The sequence below is a fragment of the Spermophilus citellus genome (genome assembly GCF_964194105.1).
Source record: "Spermophilus citellus genome assembly, chromosome: X".
Classification (NCBI taxonomy): Eukaryota; Metazoa; Chordata; class Mammalia; order Rodentia; family Sciuridae; genus Spermophilus; species Spermophilus citellus.
In genome coordinates, this window is record NC_138190.1 from 23,893,874 (window position 1) to 23,918,469 (window position 24,596).

General features: G+C 32.9%; 1 protein-coding gene across 1 annotated transcript in view; it reads left to right on the forward strand.

Moving 5' to 3' along the window:
* IL1RAPL1 (interleukin 1 receptor accessory protein like 1) overlaps positions 1–24,596 on the forward strand; it is a gene marked incomplete at both ends in the record, with an annotated part of 1,105,883 nt that overhangs the window by 813,013 nt on the left and 268,274 nt on the right. The window contains one exon of the mRNA XM_081278170.1: positions 29–103. Coding sequence (XP_081134296.1) covers positions 29–103 — 75 coding nt within the window. The remainder of the gene's footprint in view (positions 1–28; positions 104–24,596) is intronic.

A 24,596-nucleotide genomic window follows, 5' to 3' on the forward strand; every position in this document is an offset into this window, starting at 1 on the left:
CTGTACTATTATTATTGTTGTTTTCCAGCTCCTCTGACTGATAAGCCACCCAAGCTTTTGTATCCTATGGAAAGTAAACTGACAATTCAGGAGACCCAGCTGGGTGAGTAAATCCTTAATTCTAGTTAATACATTTTTTTAGTATATTCTGACAGTTAATAAGTCTACATCGTTACCATATGATACTCTGAGCTAAACTCATGGGTATTTAAAGAGGACAGAATTAGGAAATGCCAGCACACATGACATTCTGTTCTCTGCAAAGTACACCTTGAGACCAAAATGGATATGTGCTATTTAGATGGTTATTGGGAAATGAAATAGGCTGATGATTTTAGCAATGACAGTATAGTGTAATGTTATAATGTTTGAATTCTTTTTAAACTGGGCAATATGGAACTATTTTATAATATCTATTAATATATTAACATGAATTTTCTGAAATTCAGAGAAAAGGATGGAAGTTTACTAAAGTAAATGTTACCATTATGGCAAAAAAAAAAAAAGCATTTTAAAAATCTAATGCAGGGGCTGGAATTGTGGCTCAGCAGTAGAGCATTCGCCTAGGACGAAGGAGACCTGGGTTCGATTCTCAGCACCACATAAAAATAAAGGCATTGTGTTGTGTCCATCTTAAAAAAAAAAGAAAAGCTCTCTCTCTCTCTCTCTCTCTCTCTCTCTCTCTCTCTCTCTCTCTCTCTCTTTAAAAAAATCTAATGCAACATAATAGACATTGCGGTAATTGTTTTAGATAATATATTACTTAAATTTGATCAAGTGGCATTTGGTTAAGGAACTAGGGTATTTGGACATAAGGCCATGGACAAAATACTCTGTGATAAAAAATATTCAGTTATACATGAATTAGAATTCTAAAATACTTATCTTAGACAAAAGTATAGGATTTTTTAGTCACTTAGCTATATTCAGTTATACCAAATTGTGGAAAATTTTCTTTCTTAATTATAAATATCCATTATATTCTCTTAGTTTTTATTTTAATTTGATATGTGGTATGTGTGACACACACACACACACACACACACACACACACATATATATATATATATATATATATATATATATATATATATATATATATATATATTCTCCACAAAAGTCTATAGAAATTTTTTTTATATTAATCTTTCAAAAATGAAAATGTATTCAATGTAGCCCATCCCTTAAATTAAAATGTTATTATTGTTCATGGGGTGAGAAGTTGATGACAATTATAAATGTTTTCTGAATGAAGATTACAAAGTACAGATGTGATAATGTTTAGTAAAAACATATCTAAGTTATATTGCACAAAGATGTGATGATGGTTTTAGAACATGTAAGCCTATATTAATGTATTCAATTGGTCTCCAACGCTGGAAATATCTTTGTTTGCTAATTTTGAGGGATGATCATATGCAGGATTTATATAGACTGAGTATTAATATATTTTTTATTCTTGTTTTTTTTAATATTTATCTTTTATTTGTATACAATACATTTATTTTGTTTATTTACTTCTATGTGGTGCTGAGGATCGAACCCAGGGCCTTGCACATGATAGATGAGCACTCTACCACTAAGCTACAACCCCAGCCCCTTAATATACTTCTTTTATAGCAAATTCAAGCCTTTTGAATTAATATCATAAATATGCAAGTAGTAGTATTCTTGATATTTTTAGATGGAAGAGTATAGGTAGCATTAATGCAATGCCATATACAAAATAAACATATTAAAATTGTATCTTACACTTTACTCACACTGTGATATTGCTATTTTATTTAAAAAATGAAATATAAATTCTCAAGAGTGGCCATGCTTATATAGCAATTTCAACAACTCTTTGGAAGATATATTTCTAAGAAGCTATGTAAAACTTTAAACATCTTGGGCAAGGAAGAGGGAAAGTTATGGTGGTAGTAGTTATCTGTAATGGACATAATAAAAATGAAATTTTTATGTTTTTAATTGTATGTCTTTATTTGACAACATAATTAAAAAATTTTATGGTTGATGGTTGTCCATTGGGTTTTTTTTATTGTCCCTGAATTTTGAATAAATCAAATTACTCTTTACCTTCTACTATAGTGCTTTGTAAAATACAATTGTAAAGCTATTTTTAAAATAGTACCTTTTCTTAAACAAAATCATAAAGACTACCCAAATTATATTGAAAATTTCTTGTGCAAATTAAATGATTTGACTATGTATTCATTTGAAGATGTATGGGCCTATCTATGAACAAAATGTTCAAGAAATATTCTAATTCCTTTATTGTCACTGAAAAAAGAAACGTGGTTGTCTTTAATGACAACTAAAGACATCAACCTGGCATCTTGATTATTTTTTATTTTTTTATTTTTATTTTTGCAGGGGACAGGGTTTGTGGATTGAACCCAGGGGGTATTGACTACTAAGTCACATCCCCAGCTTTTTTTTTTTTTTTCAATTTTGAGACAAGGTCTTGCTAATTTGCTTAGGACTTCCCTAAATTGCTGAGGCTGGTCTTGAATTTATAATCCTCCTGTCTCAGCTTCCTGAGCTGCTGGAATTACAGATATGCACTACAACACTTGGCACATCTTGATTCTTTTAAACAATTTTCGTTTTGTTTCATTTTTTGATTCCAGTTCATAGTGCATCACCAGATAAATGACTTGCTAGTTAGAGAAATTTAACCATTATTTATCCTTGCATTTTTGAGTGACAGTTCATTTGAAATAATAGCCATGCTATTGTTGCTAGTAGATGAATTAACAACAACAAAAAATATAAGTCAAGGAAAGAGCATTAACCACAATAAGATTTGAGGTACCTAAAATATACTTGTTTTCTCCAATATACACCTTGACTTTAACTTCCTTGAGGATAAAATTTTGCTCTTTCCAGATGTGAAAAAGCTATCATTCTGAGAGGTTCTGAAGGATATGGAATATAGGTCCCAGGACATTTCCCCTATTTGCAGTAGTTCCCCCACCTGCCTTGTCTGGGGTAAAATTGAAGCTTTTGTCAATTAAAAGCACAGGCATCAGCCAGAGATAAGGAACACAAAAGGAACTCACACCTGACTGGCACGTGACCCTCCACCCTAATGTGTCAGCTGACTCCAATATAATAAGCCCCAGGAAATTCCCTATCCACACTCCAGTCCCACCTTAATAGATCAGCTGACTCCAATACAATGAACTCCAGGAACTACCATCCTGTCCAACCCTGAATGAAGCCTATAAAACTCAGACCTTTACTTAAGCCCATTGCCATTTTCTGCCCCCCAAATGAGCCCCATCAGCTGTTTGAAGGATTGACTCTGCCTCTGAATAAAAAAGAGCTTGCTGATACAAGGTCTGCCTCCTGCCTCCATCATCTTGTGCTTACAGGTGTAATATGTAATATCAAATCCTAAGAAAGAGGGACTGATGCATAGTCATGGAGTGGCAGTAGGAGGACTGTATGTCTCAGAGACATGGACCTGTAAGTGGTGTCTCCCCTTATGAGTAGGTGAAAATCTCCAAGAGAATTTCAGTGGATAAGAAATCATGGATCTGTCTCAACCTGTTCCTAAATCTAAAGTTAACCTCAGAATATAATGAAACACCTGTATGAGTTACAACTTTAAAAATCCAGAAATATACAAAGCTGAGCTGGTACATGTCTGTTGATCTACCTTCTATATCCTTGCTAAATTTCACATACATCCAAAAATCCCTAGTAAATTTAAGTCCATCAGTTATCTGATTTCATCTCAAATGTATATAATTCATTATATAAACTTCAATAAAATCACAGAGTTCCTGGAATTACCCTTAATCTCCACATTCACATTTTTTTCAGTACTACAAATTGAGCTCACTCACCCTCTTTTTATTTATTTATTTATTTATTTATTTATTTATTTATTTATTTATTTAGATAGTGTCTTGTTAAGTTGCTCAGGCTGGTCTGGATCTTGCGATCTTCCTGCCTCAGCCTCCCAAACAGCTGAGATTGCAGGTGTGCTCCAACTAAGCCAGGTCCACATTCACTTTGTACTGCTGGCCATGCCTGCCTTTGCTTTGCTTTTAAGTATCACTTGTATTTTACTGTTCTAATTCCTTCATCTTCTCAAACTGGAATAGTCTGGTAGTATCATTTAAACTATTTCATTGTAGAAAGCAAATGGCACTAAAAGGCCAAGTACTTAGGAAACAATGTAATGGTAACTATATTTATATAAAATATGTAAAATTGGCAGGTTTGACATTTCCACTTTAAGTGGCATCTGTGTGTTATTTCTAAATGTGGAAAAAAGAACTTTGTTCTTTTTAAATAACTTTCAGGAATCAGCAAATATATGGACAGCACTTTCTTGGGCAAAAGGCCCAGAAATCACATTGCAGAATTCTGAAGGTCAATCCAAGAGGTAAATCTGACAATATTTTTCAGGCAGCTGTATTCAAGAGAGTCAAAAGACAAACACAATTGACTTGCTGAGTGTGAGCCCTGTAGATGTCATTCAGAGATCTGGTCTGAATGTTATGTCCAGGAGCCCATTTTCAGAAGCTTCCAGATCAGAGAATGGCATATTCCATTGCTAACAGTTTTTCAAAGTGTAGAAATCCACCTTAGCTTTGACCTAAAGAGACTAATTATAGCTTACAACTCAGAATTTACTGAGAATTATAAGTAGATGTCAAACTTTACTTAATTTTTGTATTTTTCTCTAAAAAATTATTATGCAGGTTAATGGTAGAAATTTGGGTGAAATATCGAAAAGGATCTTGTTTCTTAAACTCTAAATTGTATGTACATTTGGCTGCTTTTAAATATTCTCAGAAAACATCCTTTTAATGGCTACATAATATCCAGATGAAGTCATATAATTTCATATGTAGTTTTTGACATTTGTATTTTTTAATTCTCAGTATCACAAATAATGATGTGATGATCTTTACTTATGTATTATCCTTTTCACCTTATTCAACAGAACATATTTCTAAAGAAAAAAAGATTCTGGATAAAAGGAATAATTTTGTTAAAGGCTCTTACTACATAATTTTAGAATTCTTGTCAGAGAAAATTTTACACTCTTACCAAATATATATAATGAATATAGTAACATTTTAATATTTAATTAAATACCTTTATAGCACAGAGTTCTTTTTTTCTTTGAAATCAAGATTGCTGTTCCCCTTTTACTTTTTTTCTGTCTTTACTGTATATAAGTAGACTCACTGGTTTTGAGTTTCTCCATATTTGGAGGGTTTCAAATAAACCTAATTTATTTATGAAAATGTCTATGGTTGATGAATTATACAAACTTAATTGCATATTTACATTTCCTATCCATTTTCTTCTGATCATCTTAATGTTCAACTGGGAACTTCCTCTAGATTTTGAGTTTCTTAATTAAGTACCTAGCAATTTTGCAAAGCACTCTGGGCACATGGAATGTCAATAAACACTAATTCATAATAAGGTGTACAAAAGGCACATCTCCAAATTTTCTTCAAGATAATGTAATTAGGAGACTAGACTGAAGAAGATGTCCAGCAGCACTCTTATTTTCCTTTACTAATTTATTTTCATTTGTTAAATCCAATAACAAGCAAAATCTTGGAGTATCTGAGTTGGTAACAAGTATTCGCCAGACATTAACATTTAGAGGAGAATAGCTGACAACACAATTTAACCTACAAAAAAATATTCTTTACATAGATCTTGGATATATATGTACACCTTTACCCAATTTAACTGTAGTCTAATTTTTAAAATTCCACACTGGAAATTAACTGACACTCTGTCTTGTTTCACCATACTGTAGTTGAAAAATTTTTAAATTTAATTACATTGAGGGGAAATGCCCATACTTTATATAATAGATCCTGATAGATATTATTACAAGAAACTTGTGAAAATCATATGTTAGTTAACCATGTTGCTAAAATAATCATTCTATTTCTATGTCATATGTGTTCTGTAAATATGAATGTGAATATATTGCCTATGGAATCTATTACAAGCATGCTAGGTATTAATCCAATGAAGTCCTATAGGAAATTATTTTATGGAGAGAAAAATAGCTCTGTAACATATGCTCTCTAGTTGTATATTTTCATAGCTGCTATGAAACAAAGCACACCTTTTTATTAGGTATTACTCTGTCTTAATAAACTTAGGAAGATGTTTTCATTTTCTTTTCTAGGTTAGGTAAATACTTAATGTCAATTTACTAGAAATATAATTATTCAGGTGATGAATTTGGTACCCAGTTCTGAAAGTGGCAGGTAATACTGTTGATTCTAAAAAAAAAAATACTATGTTGTTGAGTTGTGCAAGTGATGCAAATAAGATCTTTCTTCCCACAAATAGGAAAAGTATTGACGGTTTGGGTTTTTCCATCTTCAGTTATTCTACCACTTGACATAAGCAAATGTAAAGCTGTTGACTTGATTTTAATATTCCATGAAGAATGAACAAGACATATTTTCACTGACAAAGCAAGTAAAAAAATCATAAAATGTTCCTTTTTACTAATGAAAAATAATATTCAAAGTCTAAACTTTTTAAAATATTTTTTCTAGCTGTAGATGTATATAATACCTTTATTTAACTTATCTTTATGTGGTGCCGAGGATTGAACCCAGGTGCTTACACATGCTGAGAAAGCACTATACCATTGAGCTACAACCCAGCCTCAAAGTCTAAACGTTTTATGAAAAGTGATTGCTTGTTGCACATTTAAGAAAGACATGCAGATCAGCATAGTTCTACTTCACAAAATAAACTTTGTCATATATAAATTAGAGCTTCTGGACAAATAGATATCATAATTAAAACATTGAAGCCAAATACAGACTGGTATTATAATTGTTTAAACTGATAGCATTCAGTTCTACTTAGTCCAAATGTATTGTGTCATGATAAATGACACTTAACATCTGTTTTAGTCTGATATACTACTTTCAAAACCAAAAAGGACCTTGATTATTTTGATTCATATCAGAAAGGTAATCTGTGTCATACTGGCTTTTAGTTTAATATTTCATATATTTAAGTTATAATCAATAAATTAAAGGCAGTATTCTTCAGTTGTTATATGACCTACTTTTTATGATTCTCACAGATTCTCAAATTCAAAGTTCTTCTTTGGTGATAGGAGGAATAGTTTGGAGGAAAAACAGATGCAGTTTTTCATGTGTACTTTAAAACCTGCTATTGAAGCAGAAGTCTAACTTCCTTTTTAAGTGCTAAGTGCTCACAGCCCAGTGCTAAGACAAGTTTAAAACCCAAGAAAGGTGGACATGGAGGTTACAACAGTTTCTATAAGCCATTGATATCTAAGAATTTGGAAGCCACTTAAAGCATTTGTTAAAAGACTTTAAAAAGAGATGCAGAGAAAATGTAAATGAGCCTACATGTTCTCTTACTTTGAAAAGGGGTCAAAAGGAGAGAAGTGAGAAGAAAGAAAAGGTGCAAGAAAGTGTGCTGTCACAAAAGCAATGTAGAATCCATTGAAATTCCCAAGTCCCAGTCTAGTTCCTGGCACATATTATACAGACTACTCTTTTATTGTAGCACCAAAAGTACTATTTTATTTATCACTGGCCAGTTAAGTAACTATATAGGTATAACTTGTCACAGTTCCAGATTAGGAATTTTAGGGGGTGAAGGGAGCTTAGAAGTTATCAAGTACTTTTAATTTTACTGATAAGAAAACAGGGACCAAATGACTATACATTTTTACATGAAAATTTTACAAGATTTTACAAAAACTCATTGTTTCTATTTTCATCATCATCATCATCATGTCATTATTATTTTTGTTATATTCTTACTAGAATATCTTATTGTGGCAGGAGATATGGACTTCATTGGAGCATGTGTAAGATTTTAGAAAATTAATTTCCATCTCCCCTCTAAGGACCCAATTGTGCATACTGAGATTTTGTTCTTAAATATTACTTTATCTTATAGAAATCATTGATTTTTAGATTGCTTAATTCATAAAAAGTTTATCTAAGAGCATATATTATTTTACTTAGGTAAAAGAATGAAATTATCCCTATCTCATTTTTAAATTCATTTTTGATGGACTTTATTTATTTCTGTGTTGTGCTGAGAATCGAACCCAGTGCCTTGCACATGCTATACAAGTGCTCTACCACTAAGCCATAACCCTGGCCCTAATTCATATTTTTACAAATACAATTTAATGTATACTGCAGCTTAAAAATGACTATCAAGATGAAATTAAAAGTGAAAAATTCTTTTTCTAAACTAAAGGAATTCAGGCATAATATTTCTTAAGACAAGAAACATCGAGAATAATTTTACAAAACAAAGCATCAAACCATTATGCCTGTCAAGTTCCTCATGAAGGCTTTGGTGATAGTCATATTCATTTTATAGAAAATACTGTTTGTCCCATGACAAGCACTGTTATCACAAAGCTTTCTAAGTCATTCTTAATGATTGAAGCTTACTAGCACAGAAAAATGCAGCGAGCATCCTATATTAACAAGAACTGCTCCTGAATTTGCAAAGTAAATGCCAATTTATAAAAAATAAACCTATCAAAGGATCTTATGCTGTAGAATATTGAAAGAGGTTTCCAAATAACAGTATGCACCACATGACTGATGTCCATTAAAATAGAAGCTATAAAAAGACTCAAATCACTTCAAGTTTGAATATAAAGATAGATGTTCATTCATATATTTCCTCTTTGAATTTTGGCTAAATAACTAAGCACTCCTAAATTACATGCAGACTTTTCATGAAAAAAAAGTTTTGCTAGAATATGATTATGAAAATAGGATACCAGCATTCCAGTCAAACTTTATGAACTTAGTATGTTCATCTGGATTTGCGGGTAAATTAAATCATCATAATTTCAGAAACGTGTTCCCTTCATTTGTGATTGTTCTTTAATTAGCAGTGGCTTAACATGTCAGCTTTAAGAGGCTCTGTCCCCCAGACTCTTTTAAGAAGCTAATGATCAATGAAAGTTTTATATGCACAAGGGAAATAAGCTATTTAAAGAAACTCATTTGTGAATAATTGTATATAAGAACCCTTTTGTAATTGAATAATCGCCTCCATAACTTTTCTCAATGATAATGCAGATTTTTACATTTTCATAAGATGAGGTTCATCAATATGAAATTCCAAGTGACATTTCTAACTAACCCAGACAAAGAATCATCCACCCATCACCTTATATGACTTCCCCTTGTCTATCAGTAGAAAGGAATGTTCCCATTGTGACTTTATGACTCCTCATAGGAAATAGTAAGTTTTATTCATCAACTTCAGAACCAACAGTATTTCATTTTAATCTAATCTTTTGAAAATTTATATGGAAGGGTAGACTATTTAAGTAAACAGAATATCTCATATTCAAATATGACAAACTGTTTTCTATTCATAAAGGATACAACTTTTCAGGATATCTTGCTATGTTACCTGGCTTGGTTTTGTTGAAATGTATACCAATAGAATGACTGCCCATGATTTTTCCAAGTTTAAAATGTGCATTTTGTATTTTTATTCTTCTGGAATTCATATGTCCCTTTCTGTGACATCATTCTTCCAATAATTTCTTTTTAACTTAATATATTTGCACATATTTAATAATGCATTTCTTTGTAGTATAAAAGCCATACAAGGAATTTTAACTTATAGCTGTATGAATAAAATTATTGACAAATTTACCTAAACATATAATCAAAAATATGCCAGATGCTTACATGAAGCCAATGCATACAGCATCCATACATTTTAAAACATAAACCCCACAGCAAATTCTTGTGAAAGGGCCTCTTTCCAATTCACTACATGAAATCCCAGTTATACTTTCTCAGAAACACTAAAGATCTCTTTTAAAATTTTATAATTAAAATTTATAATAATTCATTTATAACTTATAGTAACCAATTAAATAATAAAGAAAAGAAAAAGAAAGGCCTGATAAAGATTTGGTGTCAAAAATTCATCTGTCTTAAGGTAAATTTTGGATCAGCAGTCTTGTCAGAAGATACCTCCTACTGCCACATCTGGTCCATAAGAAGCATCAGAGAAAGCCTTGAAGTTGTGCAAGACTCTGAGAAAATCAATAATTCCCTTTCCCTCCCACTTCTCCCCAGTGACCTTCTTCTCAAACTTACAGGCAAGCTATAGGCATTCTCACTCTATGAATGATTTTGTTTCTAGTTTAATAAAAAGCAAGGCACCTACCTCTGACTTTCCTGTGAAGAACTGTGTTTACAGAATGTTGGCAGTTCTTTGAGTAGGAAGAGAGTAAAAGAAAGTGTATTACTTTTCTGGAAAAGTGAAATTGAGTGCATCCTGTCACATCAAGCCATCAGTAGAAATAGGATACTTACAATATAACAAAACAAATCACAGGAAATTTAAGATTATTACCACAGGTATTCAGTAAAAAGCTATTGTGTGAAATAGCTTAGAGAAAGTTAAGTAAAATATGTTTTTGTTTTCTTCAAAGAAAAAGTTTAAGTGTTTCTGATGAACATGTTTTCCTGAGATGATAATATAATTATCTTCTCATCTTTAAGACTTTTTAATTAATTAAAAATTTTAGTGTTCTGAAAATGGATTATTTTGACTAAAATTAATGTGGGTACAATGCAATTATTCTTATGTAATTATGTGTAGCCTGCTTATAAGTAATATAAAAATATATTTCCAAATTACATATCACTTATTTATTTTTGGTTTATAGAAAGATATTCTTCTTAGGCAAAAATGTTATTTGTAATGATTTTAGAATTTCCATGAATAATATGTTTACAGAGGTGTTTATTAGGTTTTGCCACTAATTAGAGAGTGAGAGTAATATTTATATATATTGGGAAATAAATAAAATGGTGAAACTTACATTAAATTGATAAATGAGATTTTTAGCTTCAGGTGAAATTGTCACAGAAAATATCAGTGACTATATATGAAAAAAATATTCAATCAATAGGGGATCCTAGGGGTCAGGGTTGTGGCTCAATGGTAGAGTGCTCGCCTAGCATGCGCGAGGCCCTGGGTTCAATCCTCAGCACCACATAAAAATAAATAAATAAAATAAAGGTATTGTGTCCAATTATAAATAAAAAATATTTTTTTTATAAAAGGGGGATCCTACTGTTATAGATTCCAGGATAGACAGTACAGGATTTTATTTTCTTTTAGTTACTTTTTAAGTGCACAAAATAAAATGGAGAAGTGAGGCAATTCATGAATTATTTAGGAATCAAATAATCCAAAATGTTTATTTTTATCCCAAATACGTAGCTATTCCAAGCAAAAGTTAATTTGGAATTTTTATTTTTTAATTGGTTGACTTCCTAGGCCTAGACAATATTTTCTTCTTTTTTTCTTTCTTCCTTTCTTTCATTCATTTGTTTTTTCCAATGAATTTTACTATGTCTGGCCTGGTACCAGACGTTAAGTCTAAGGCCTGGCCTAAATTTTCTCTTGCTCCATCAAGTGGAAGACCTCTGTCTCTATACTGGCTGCTTGAAGTCAGGAAAGGGTGATATGGGCAACTCTTTCTTTTCTTCCTTCTTTAATGGGTCTTTTTGTTTTATTATATTAAAAGCAAGCAATATGGCCTCTCACTTGCTTACCTCTTGTGAAGGCAGTTTGACGTGTGAATAGCTGTTCAGCTTGTTCTGTGTCTGGGGAGAGATCTCTGGAGGATTTTACTTAGCTCCTATCTTATTCTGCTTCCCCTGCATAGACAATTAAAACTTCAAAAATTACAGATTCTGATATTTTACAGTCAGGACCCAATTCAAAAGTGACAAATCACTTAAAAGATATGAGGTGTATCGGCCTCAAGAAAGACTGAAATAATGCTAGATCTTTTCTTTATTTCTTCTCACCTTTCTGTATGTCATCATTTTTATAGGCATGAAGAGTGTTGGTATGTCAGGGGAGAAATGTATACTATGTGATAATATTGGTTTGTTCAGTGTTATAACTCTAGACCTGCATTCTTCTCTTTGCAGGATCTAACCTGTGCAGTATGTTATCTCTTAACCTTGAACTTAATGTGAATTTTAAAACTAAATGTTAGATTCTCAGCTGCTGAAGACATTTTCAGGAAAATAAATGTTTTCTGAAAGATGAAAATTTTAGAGTATGGATCATAAACTCAAATTCATCTAATCTAAATGAGTAAAGTAAAGCCAGATGTAATGCAACAATGAGTAATGGAGACCATTGGTGATGGGAGAAAAACGTGTTATGTAAAGGAATTCAAATTCTTTTTTTATTTTTTTAATTTATTTTTTGGGGGTACCAGAGATTGAGCTCAGGGGCACTCGACCACAGAGCCACATCCCCAACTCTATTTTGTATTTTTTTAAAAAAATATTTATTTTTTTTTTAGTTTTAGGTGGAAACAATATCTTTATTTTATTTTTATGTGGTGCTGAGGATCAAACCCAGTGCCCTATTATTTATTTTATAAAGAGATAGGGTCTCACTGAGTTGCTTAGTGCCTTGCTGTTGCTGAGGCTGGCTTTGAATTCACAATCCTCCTGCCTCATCCTCTTGAGATGCTGAGGTTACAGGCATGCGCCACAGAGCTTGGCTTCAAGTTCCCTTTTAATACCATATCAGAAAAATAAAGCAAGTCTGGAAAATAATTTAAGTTCGGTGACCTCAGTGTCTGATTCCTCAGTTGGTGGCAAATCCTATGTTCATTCCACCAAATACAGTTACACTATGGAGCCATCTTTAAAATGATGAAAGTTTATAGTAGGATTCAGAATGGCTATCATGGATTGAAACATGGTATAAATTGGTATAAATTGTTCTTTATTGTGTTTAGAACAACTAATGTAGTAATATCTATCATCCCATAATGAGAGTTTATAAAAACTTAGTAAATTATGAAAGGAAAATTTCCCCCCATCACATCATGCAAGAATCATGGAGGGTAGAATCAAGTGAGAAAATTCTCTAGAAATCTGACTTCACAAAGAAGTAGATATGTCTATTCTGTTTTTGCAGATTTATTATCAAAAATAGAAACTCCTGTTAAGTATTCCAGCAAACATTTGAACTTACTTTTCTCTACAAATTTCTCCATGGATTTATTTTTGCTCTTAATACCCCTTACTTGAAATTTGGTATTAAGTAATTTACTTGTGAGGATGTGTCAAATCAGGATCAGTGAATATCCTTGCCTTATTAGTTAAAGCCTACATGTGGTGGCTTTTATGAATTTAATATAATCATCATTCCTGTGTATGATCATAGAGTTAGGACAACAAAAAATAAATTCATATAATAAGCATTAGGATTTTTAGTTCACACTAGCAAAACTTGAATGAATTAGTTTATCAGACTCTTTGATTTTGTAAGAAAGTCCTGTTTGTAAATTAAAGTAATACCAGAGTCCCTGCTTTAAAATATAATGTCTTTGCCTGTTATCTAGAAGATAAAGGCCATCCCCTTCACAATCAGCATTTTTCCTTCTTAGTTTCATTCTCCCTGCTATTAAGCCTGCACCACTGTCCAAGCACTCCTGACTTTATTATTGACCTGCACAATATATCTTTCATCCTTCATCTGGAATTCCCTTGCATACCTCTATCCTTGTGCCTCCATATTCAAATTTTAACATCTACTTCATTGTCACCCCTGTGAATCTTTCCTAGGCTTTACTCTCATTAGGTAGAATTAAATATTCTGTGTGTGTGTGTGTGTGTGTGTGTGTGTGTGTGTGTGTGTTTCCTCATCTCAGAGGATTTCTCTCATCATTTTGTGGACACTTGTTTCTCTAATTGCACTTGAAATATAATATTTTCCTCCATAATATTTAGCGCAGTACCGAATGAACAGAAATATATTAATAAACAATTCATGTAGCATTCACTCACTTCTAATACTCAAATAAAGAGCACATTTATAACTTACCCACTTCAATAGCTGTATACTACAGAATAGTGGAGTAACCACCCTAAAATATTTGTTTTGATTTGATTGCCTGGTATGATTGACGATTCTCTTTCATGGATGAGGGAGACACTTAGATAGAGAAAGACTCAGGAGTCTGGCTAGGGAAGCCCAAGCAATAAATCAAATCCAGATAACACAGAGGAGGAGAGATCAGCTGGATATTGAAGGTCACAACAGAGCAGTAGGTTGACTTTGGAGAAATAAATAGGGGTTAAAGGAACAGTTATATTTCACAGTTCAGCTAGAAAACTGGTCAAGGGTAAAAAGTTAACTAGCACCTTGAGTTTGGGGCAGAACTCTAAAGTTTGGTCAAATGGATTCTACAATCTTAGGGCCTTGACCAAGAAATAGGTTCACTAGTCCCATTTCCTGCTTCATTATTAAGTGGGCACAAAGTCTGGTTAAAGCTACTAGATACATAGGTAGAAAGGTAGATATATAAATAGATAGAGAGATATATGCCCTTCCATAAGGACTTTATATTATAATCTCAGTTAACCTCAGTGTCATCTTTTGTTGCTCCAGAAGAAGCCATAAGTTTGTGTCCTCTTATAGTTTCAGCCATGATTGTCTACTTTCATTCAATTGAGATTTTTGTTTAAGAAGTTCAGGCTCTGTAAATGTAGCTTTGCTTGATTGATGATCATAATTTCTCTTTGATTCTGGAGAATTTTATACTTGCATGGCATTATGACACATTGGTTCATTTTTTTCTTTTCAACAGCTATGATGCCTACTGTGCCTCCATTTTATAGACTGTGAGCAAAACTTATATGTTGCAATAGTTGGGACATTTCTATATATTTCTATATATGAATTGTAGTTTTCTTCTACATTGATTTGAGTCCTAATTGTGAGCTCTACTCTCTTTAATGGATGATTTTCTTGTAATATTTTAATTGGCTTCTATTCTTATACACTACTTGACTTCTTGATTTCTCTTTTATTTCACCATTAAAAAATTCTCTGTCACATCAAATAAAACATTGAGTAGTAAGTAATTTGAATTTTAACTTGACTTCCAAATATTTCTGTCTTAGCCAGTTTGGGCTACTAAAACAAGTGTCATATACTGGATAATTTGTAAGCAACAGAAATTCATTTCTCACGGATCCACTAGGTGGAAATCCCAAAAGCAAAGTGTCAGTAGATTCGGTGTCTTGTAAGGAAATTCTGCTTCATAGACGGTGCCCTCTAGTGGTATCCTCATATGGCAGAAGAGTTGGTACAACTCTTGAGTCCCACTTACAAAGCTCTCTGAGTCCTTGTAACCTAATTACCTCCCAATGGCTCACCTTCTAATACAAGCACATTGGTGATTAAAGCACAACATGGGTGGGCTGCAGCTGTGGCTCAATGGTAGAGTGCCTACCTAGCGTGCGTGAGGCACTGGGTTCAATCCCTAGCACCACATAAAAGTAAATAAACAAACAAACAAATAAATAAATAAATAAATAAAGGTATTTTAAAAATGACACCATGTTAAAAAAAAATTCAACATGTAGCTGAGCATGGTGGCACATGTCTGTAATCCCAGAGGCTATGGAGGCTCAGGCAGGAGGATCATGAGTTCAAAGCCATCTCATCAGCTTAGTGAGGCCCTAAGCAAATCAGTAAGACCCTGTCTCAAAATATAAAAAAGGATTGGGGATGTGGCTCAGTGGTAAAGTGCCCCTGGATTCAATCCCAGGTACCAAACAAAACAAAACAAAAATCCAGCACATGAATATGTGAATTTTAGGGGTACACATTTAGATCATACCATTTAAATCATGGCAGTTCCTCAAGTTTCGATGAGGGGACTGGGTTTTTTTTCCCTTTTCAGTTGCTTGTCTCTTGGATCTACTTCTGTTAATCTTTGCCTCCAATTTTCTCTTTCCAAATTTGTGTACTTCTGTTTTCTCAAGTACATTTTAACACACACTTTCTTCCACTGATCTTCAAGCATGAAATTTCTTTTCAAGGTACTTAGGAAAATGGAAGTACTTAGAATGTTCATGAACAAAATGTCTTGTGAGCTGCAAAAGTTAATGTGAGAAAAGCTGATAGAAGAGGGGCTAGTTCATCAGAGTTTTTACTCTTTAAAAAGCAGCAAGTTATAATCCCTTCTTAAATAGCAAGCAAAAAGCAAGTGGTCTCATTTCACTTCTTAAAATAGGCAAAGTGAAACTAATAATTGACTTGTCAATTTACTGTGACTATTAATTCCCTGCACACAAAGTTGAGCTTTGTTAATTTAGGATTCACATTTTCTTTCCGAATATAATTATCTAACTATATATAGATAAGTAATTTAAAGTCAGCTAATAATTATTTGAGCATTTAAAGTTAAAAACTGTGAGATATTAGTAAATTATCCATTTAGAAAACCTGAAACAATTGGATCAAAATTAATGTTAACTGAGAATTTAAATAGGGCTCATGGCATTTTTATGACATTTATAGCACATTTTGCCCATAGCTTATAAATATGTTATTGTTAACTTGATAAGGTGTATGAAGAACTATAAGTGCTTTTATTATGTAAATGTATGCTGCATCAACCTAAGAAAGTTATTTGGAAGTCTTTCTATGTGGTGACATTTATTGGGTGGAAAGCTCCATAAACACTAGTATCAGAAAACATCCACCAATTGTGAAAATTATTATAAGAAAGGAACTATCAGTTGGGGGTGTAGTTCACTGGTAGAGTGCTTGCCAGCCTGTATGTTTAAGCCTTGAGTTCAATCCCCAGTACCACAAAAGATCTAGAATAGAGGATGCAAATCACTCTTTTCTGTTGTGTTGGGGATTTTTAATGTCTGCATTAATTAATGAATTTCATATATATATACATATATATATATATATGTATATATAAATATACATGAATGTATATGATTCTTAAACCATATCTTCCTACATGGTGGGTCTGATGTTTTCTTAGTATCATGATCTGTACTTTTCTGAAACCTGGGTTATCTTATCAATAAGGCTATGACTGTCAAGAAAGGAAGACTCTAGGGTGGGGCTGGGGCTCAGTGGTAGAGTGCTTGCCTAGCACTGGTGAGGCACTAGGTGCAATTCTCAGTACCACATAAAAAATAACAAAATAAACTAAAACTAAAAAGGAAGACTCTATAACCTAGGCATAAAGTGTCTAAGAGAGAATCTAAAGAACTTTCCAAGTGGAAGCTAATATGACATTATACTGGGGAATGAGATTGGGGATGAAGTGAAAGAAGAAGTGACATCTTAAATTATAGTAGAAATTTAGCAACAATCTGAGCACTTTGCCTTACGGAAAAATTATATTGTGTTTATATTGGTTTCCTATGCCTACTATATAGAAAATTGCCACAAATATGGGGCCTTCAGATTATATTTATTCTCCCATAGTTTTGAGGCTAGAAGTCTAAAATCAATGACTATATTACCTTTGAAGACCCTAGTGGAGAATCTTTGCCTCTTCCAGCATCTGGTGGTTGTAGTTTTCCTTGGCAAGATTCTAATCCCAGCCTCTGTAGGTAACATTGCATCCTTATCTTCACTGCTTTTTCCTCTTCTGTTTGTCTCAAATTTCCCTCTGCCATTCTTATAAAGTCACATGCAATTGGATTTAGGCCCACTTGACTATTGAGAATTATGTTCTCATCTCAAGATGCTTAACTTTCATTATATCTACCAAGACTCTTTTTCCAAATAAGTTAACATTTATAGACCCAGGAGATTAGAATGGGGACATACCTTTTTTGGGAGATGGAGTACCATTTATCCCACTATAATATCTGTCACACCTTCTTCTTACATTCACAAAAACTGACACTGATACAGAGTAAAAATTCACAAGAAGAGCAAATAGTGAAGTGTCAATAAGAGCCCTCGTTCAATAATTATCAGAAACTGTTCCTCAGTGTGTATGTTTCTTCGTGTGTATGTGTATTGTGTTTTCTGGTCCTTTTTTTTTTTTTTTTTTTTTTTACTTGAAAGGTACTTTTTACAGTTATTCCTTGAGGTTACCAAATGGGAAAGACATTATCAGAAGTTATCCATAGCACCAGAATTTGTTTGTTTGTTTTGGTACTGGGGTATTTTACTACTGAGCCAGCCCCTTTTATTTTTATTATTTTTTTTTTAATTTTGAGACAGGGTCTCGCAAAATTGTTAAGAGCCTCACTAAATTACTGAGGCTAACCTTGAACTTGTGATCCTCCTGCTTCAGCCTTCTGAACTACTGGAATTATGGGCATATTCCACCAGTCCAGCTATATCAGTTTTTAAAAGCCTTCCTCTGAAGCAAAGGGAAAAATCTCTCTAAATCTTTTTCAAAGAGGAAAAACAAGATAAACCTGATGGATGTTAGAGAACAAATAAAGTTAGATTATAATTCTTTATAGGCAAATTTAGAAATATTCAGTTGTTCTATTAAGATTTGGCAAGAGTTTATTCACTTTGCAATAGAAAAGGTCTTGTGTTAATAGGTGAAGCTGTGATAATACCTACTAATGAAAAATGTTGTATTGTTCCCAAAGTTTTCACAAATAAAATGTTGGGAATAATATATCTTTCTATATTGGTAGACATGTCCTAGCATTTAACCATTAAAATTAGAGGAGTAACTTTTTAAAACTATGGGGATAGTTACTTTTATTGTTTAGCATTGTATAGGTTATGATTAATAAGCAGTTATGATATTAAAAGTTTTCAAGAGGATATAGTTCAGTAGTATGCACAAGGCCCTGGGTTTGATTCCTAGCATTGCAAAAAAAAATGTTTCTTCAAAGCTCTAATAGGGAATTATTCATTATTCATTTTATAAAGTTTATGTTGAATTTTACTATTTGCCCAGCATTATGTTAGGAAAGTGGTAAGAAAATACCAAAATACATTCATTTTAGCAGTTTAGGGAGGATGAACTTATTTCAAAGGCAAAATCAAGCAAAGTCTCATGGTAAAAGTGCTGTGTGTGCTATGCCTTAATTAAGGATTAGGATTTAGTCAAACAAACATGAAATAGAAAGGTAATTCTGAATCACCAGCATTAGGAGAGGCACAGAGAAGAGAAAACCTGTTAGATTTGGGAGCTGGACAACATTACAACCAACTGAAGCAGAAGTTTAGCCAAATGAACTGATGAGAAAAGAGCAGTGTCAGAAAAATTAGTTAAACCAGATTATTCATTTATATACACTTTCATACATATGAAGATTTAATTTAAAAAGATGAAAGGAAGAAAGTCCAATTAGCAAGGTAGTCTTATGGTAGAATGAATTAAAAAAGTAAAGGCATCAGAGGTCAGAAAACCCATTGGAAAGGTAATTTTCTAGGTGAGAAGTAATAGATTATAATTTGAAAATGGTCATATTTTAGGGTGATCAGACATCAGGGATAATCAGAAGCATGAATATTTTAAATGTATATACTAATAGGAAATTTGGCAAACAAAAATCAAAAGAAAGTGGGTATGGGTGAATGGGTGGAAGGTAATGCCAATAATAAAAAAAATTAAAAAGAAGAAATATTTGATGGAAATATTGTAAGTCAAATTGTGATTATAGGTTTCTGTTAGATTTCTGTATAGGGTCTCTCACAATTAGAAATATGTGTATAGGTTGGGCGAGGTGTTTGGGCAGGATGTGTTTGAGAGATCTTTTGAGAGACATAGTATAGGAGGTCAGATACTTATGGATGTGAGGGATAACTTATTTTTCTTATTCTGTCTCAAATTATTATCAAAATAATTTGGTATGCTAATTTCTGAATGCTTTATTTTTTTCTCTTAGCTACAGATGATGGGGATGTGCTTTATTTACCTGTAAAGGAAACAACTGATATATTGCCTCATATAAGTTCTTGTTCAGTGACTAAGATATGGGTTGCAGTGTTTTATCTTGGGTATGCAGGTTTAATGGATTTTTTAAAAATATACTTTCTATTGTGTCCTGAAAACAAAACATTTTAAGAGTTTTAATTGAATCATATTATTATATAATTATCAACTCTTTTGAGTTTCCAAATATGTTAAAATTTACTTTATTTAAAACATAGGTATGATATGTGACTAAAACATTGCTGATTACAGTAACAAAAAAGTTATGTAACTTCACTCACTCATTGACAAATATATCTTATCAGATTATGCAGTAGTAGAGACATCATGAATTATGTTTCTATTTTTCTGCTATGCTTTCATTTTCTTTTCATTCTGTCCCCCAAAAAGAGGTACTATGTATACATGTCATTAAAATACTTTGGGACTTCAAATAATACAGAAAAAAATTTAAAACAGAGACCATGGCAAAAAATAGAAAATTAATTGATTCAATCATTTTTCAACAATTTCTTTAAAATATACAGACACATATTTGATTCATATTTATTATTAAGTGCATGTCTATTTGCATTTAAATATATGTGACCTCCTTACCAATTTGGGGTTTTGTATTGTTTTCTTTTCTTTGTCTGTCTTTCCATGCCATATTGATTCCTGAGTGTTTGAGAGACTTCTATTTTCCAGCTCATTTAAGTGCATTTCATCCTGCTGTGTTGGTCATCAGCTAGTCACAAAAATGGTACTCAAATGGCCACATAATGCAATATGATTTGAAACAAACAGGGATTGCACTTGTCTGTGGGCATGGGGTTTTTATTCTGGATTGCTCAATGTATTTTGAAAGTAAAGAGTTACGTGTGGGTTTTCCATGAAGGTAAATGGAATGTTGAATGTCAGTGGTTCCAGCACACTTGGATTTTAGAAACACATGAATTATTTAAATAAACAAAGAAACAAATGAACAAGTGGATAATCATAAAGTTGCCAATGTATTCAGTTTGCCAAATGATATTTTTTCAAAATAAAGAAACTAGCATCTGCTATAAATGTAATATGTAATTGTTTAAAGGGATAGTGTAGATCCAAAACATGAAAGTTTTCTCAGAGGAAATGCCAGCCATATAAATAGAACATACTCAATTTTATATTTGTTTTAAAACCTTACTATAATTTCTCCCTCAAACTTTTCCCATCAAATGTTATATCTAAGAGCATCTGAGACCTAGCACAGCTATCTATTACGGATCATGTCCTGCCTCCAGGGGGAAAAAAAAACTATAATAAATTTTGTTTTATCCACACTAAAATAAAATAATTGACAATGAAAACTAATTCAAATATGCAATTGTATTTTCCCTTTATTTGGGAGTAGAATGTCCTCATTAATATGTGTGTTTTATGTTTCATTTAATGAAGCAAGTGACACAAATGATTATTGTCATCACACTTGCATATACCTGTACTTTGGAGTAATATTGTGAAAGTTGTCATACATAAAATGAAAGCTTCCCCTTTTAACCCCACCCACAGCATTACATATTTCTCAGAGGTAACCACCAACAAATTTTATAGCTGGCATTCAGTATTTAGTTCCATGCCTCTAAATATCATGAACATACTATGAATTCATTTTCTATTATTTATTGAAATTGAACTATTAATACCATATTTTGATTTCTAATTATTGAAGATGAATATATAGTTCTCTTCCCAATTCTCACCCCTAGTACACAGTCTGGCAAACTGTGCATCTCCTATATTCTCATTCTTCTACATAGTAATTTTTGCTCCATTACCATCTATTAGTTGCTTGTGACTACAGAAACACTGGAAAAACCTGAGACATGTGATATAGAAATATTCTGTTTCTTTCTCTATTTGCTTTACTTTTGAGGATATTTTCCAAACTTTATCTTCCAGTCCTTGTACGAATTATTTTCTTTTTTGATATATATTTTTCATTATTAAAGGTTTTCATTCTCCTGCATATCTCTTTTTCTACAGCATTCTGTTCTTGTCACAGGGCACTAATAATATTTTTTCTTTCTGTGTGGACATTTCCCTAAGTTCCTGTTGTCTCCTCAGTTGCAGGATTAATTGTCACTCATGCTCAAGATGTTCCTCAATTTTTTGGTGGTCTTTGATTCTCTGCTCATCACTAAGTGTAGAGCAGTTAAAAGATGTCTGGCAGATCTTCACAGTCTACTGAGCACATGCTTCATGGTTTGCATTTTTGGCTAGTTGGGAAGTCCTTGCTATCTGTATTTTTGAGGTCTTTTGTCTTTCCTCATCAGATTCACAGAAAAGAGTCCTCAATTATTCTCCATGACTGCATCTCAGAGATGCATGGGATGCATGTGCAGCATAAAAGTGTGGTTTCAGCTTTGTCTGGTGTCCTACTGTGCAAGGACTCTCATTCAACCTCTCCCAATAACAAATGTATAGGAGGGAATCAATGTCTAACAGATTCTTAAACAGACCTTTGATTGCTCCTGTTTACACTCTACTTTCATTCATCCTTCCATAGATACCCGCTGTCATCAATTCCACTGCCTTTGAGGAGTTCCACATTTATCAAGTTGTTTGTTTGCTTCACACTTTGTTGGATCGGGGTTCAGTTTTTCAGGTCTTTTAAGTGAATTAGTACAGGTTTATTAATTTTCCAGCTTCCACATTTATGTTGCTATGATTTCCTTATCTTTTTTCTTTGTCATTAATGGATTTATGCCCAAATAAACATTGCTTCATTTATATGTCCATGTGTTTTCAGGAGGAAAAAAATCCCCTATATTTCTGTGTTAAATTCACCATCATTATATGATAGTCTGCATTTGACATTAGGAAATTGGTTCCTGACATTTTATAAAATGATGGCATAAAAGTAAACTGTCAACAAGTCTTCATAGAGGATGGATGAGCTTAAGCAATAATTGTAATACTCGATTAGCTAATCTGACACAACTCTGAATTAAAGTGAACTCTGTTGTGTTTGCTATTGTTGATATGCTATGGACAATGTAACTGACAGTCTTTTTTAATTAGTCTATGGATAATTGCAGTCATGTACCTAAATCCTGTTAATTGGTCATGTTTTAATACCCATAGCAGAAATGACTCATTCCCCCCCCCCCTTTTTTTTACTATAGTGGAGAAAGTCAACCATGGTTTTAGGTAGAAATTTTTGATAGAATACTTTTATTTGGCTTAGCATTTTCATATCTTTTTAGCTCAACTTTCCAAAAGCTTATTACTGTCATGTAAGGTTTGGTAAGGAGCACTATTCATATGTAAAATCCACCATGTAGAGTGATTTATCCTTGTTTCGGAAAACCCATACATCAGATATAACAAGCAACTATTCTTCCTGTTTAACCTTTTTACCCATTTATGGACAGCAGAATCAAAACTTAATCTATTCTGTCATTTCTTTGGAACCCAGACATTTTCTGTACACTTGGAACAAGAATAACCTGGAACTAGCTATATATGGATCTTGCTGAGATATCCTTTTTCTCACTCATCTTATTCCTGTCAAACAAGGGACTTTTCTCCTTTTCAAGTTTTCATCCATTTATAAAGATTTAATTTGATCTTACGAATTCAATTTTATCCTTTATTGCTGGAGCAAGAGATTTCCTCATTTTGGTCCAGTTTTCATATGTATAGAGGGCCCAATTTGAATGTGGCATAGATTCAGATATCAATCACAGAATCATGTCATTCAAGCCAGCAAGGCTGATGTGTGTGTGTGTGTGTGTGTGTGTGTGTGTGTGTGTGTCTGCATATGTATGTATGTGTGAATGATAACATCATGTGATGATACCTCAGTCCAATCATTAGGATGCTGTAGTAAAATATCATAAGCTGGTGGTTTGTAAATTTGTTTCTCACAGTTCTGGTGGCTGATTCCTAGATCAAGGGTCTGGCCTATTTGGTGTCTGGTGAGAGCCTACTTTCTGGCCCATAAAGAGCCCCTTCTTTCTATGTCTTCACTTGGTAGAAGAAGCAAGAGTTTCCTCTTAGACAACTTTTATAAAGGGCACTAAACCCATTCATGAGGTCTCTGCCCCAAGGACCTAATCACCTCTCTAAAACCGCATCTCTAAATAATATAACTATTGGATTTAGGATTTAACCATATGAATTACGAAGTACAAACTCTCAAGCGATAGGAAACTGATGTGGTCGTAACTTTAAAGTATGATATGGATAGGGCTGGGGATGTGGCTCAAGCGGTAGCGTGCTCGCCTGACATGCGTGTGGCCCGGGTTCGATCCTCAGCCCCACATACCAACAAAGATGTTGTGTCTGCCGAAAACTAAGAAAAATAAATATTAGAAATTCTCTCTCTCTCTCTCTCTCTCTCTCTCTCTCTCTCTCTCTCTCTCTCTCTCTCCCCCGACTCTTTAAAAAAAAAGTATGATATGGATAGATATCTTTAGGGACACCATAGATGGGATTACTTAGAGGGCCTGGACAAGGAGGGCCAGTTCATTGAGTGTTAACTTTGCAACTCAAAGAGTGAATATTTGGAGAATTGCATATTAGACCAAAAAATTATATCATCAAAAACTTATGAGAACCAATAAGTCTGAGTAGCTCTGATAATAAAATTTCTAGAATAAAATTAATGAAAATTCACGGTCAGGTCTAACTATAGCAATAACTAGCATTGACTGAGTACTACTTATGTGCCAAATACCATACTAATAGCTTGTCTTATGTGATCTCATTTAAAACACAGACTAGATTATCAATCAAATTTTTTAGATAAGTAACTTGAGGAATACAGAGGTTTCTAAGTTTGCACTGTTATTGGTAA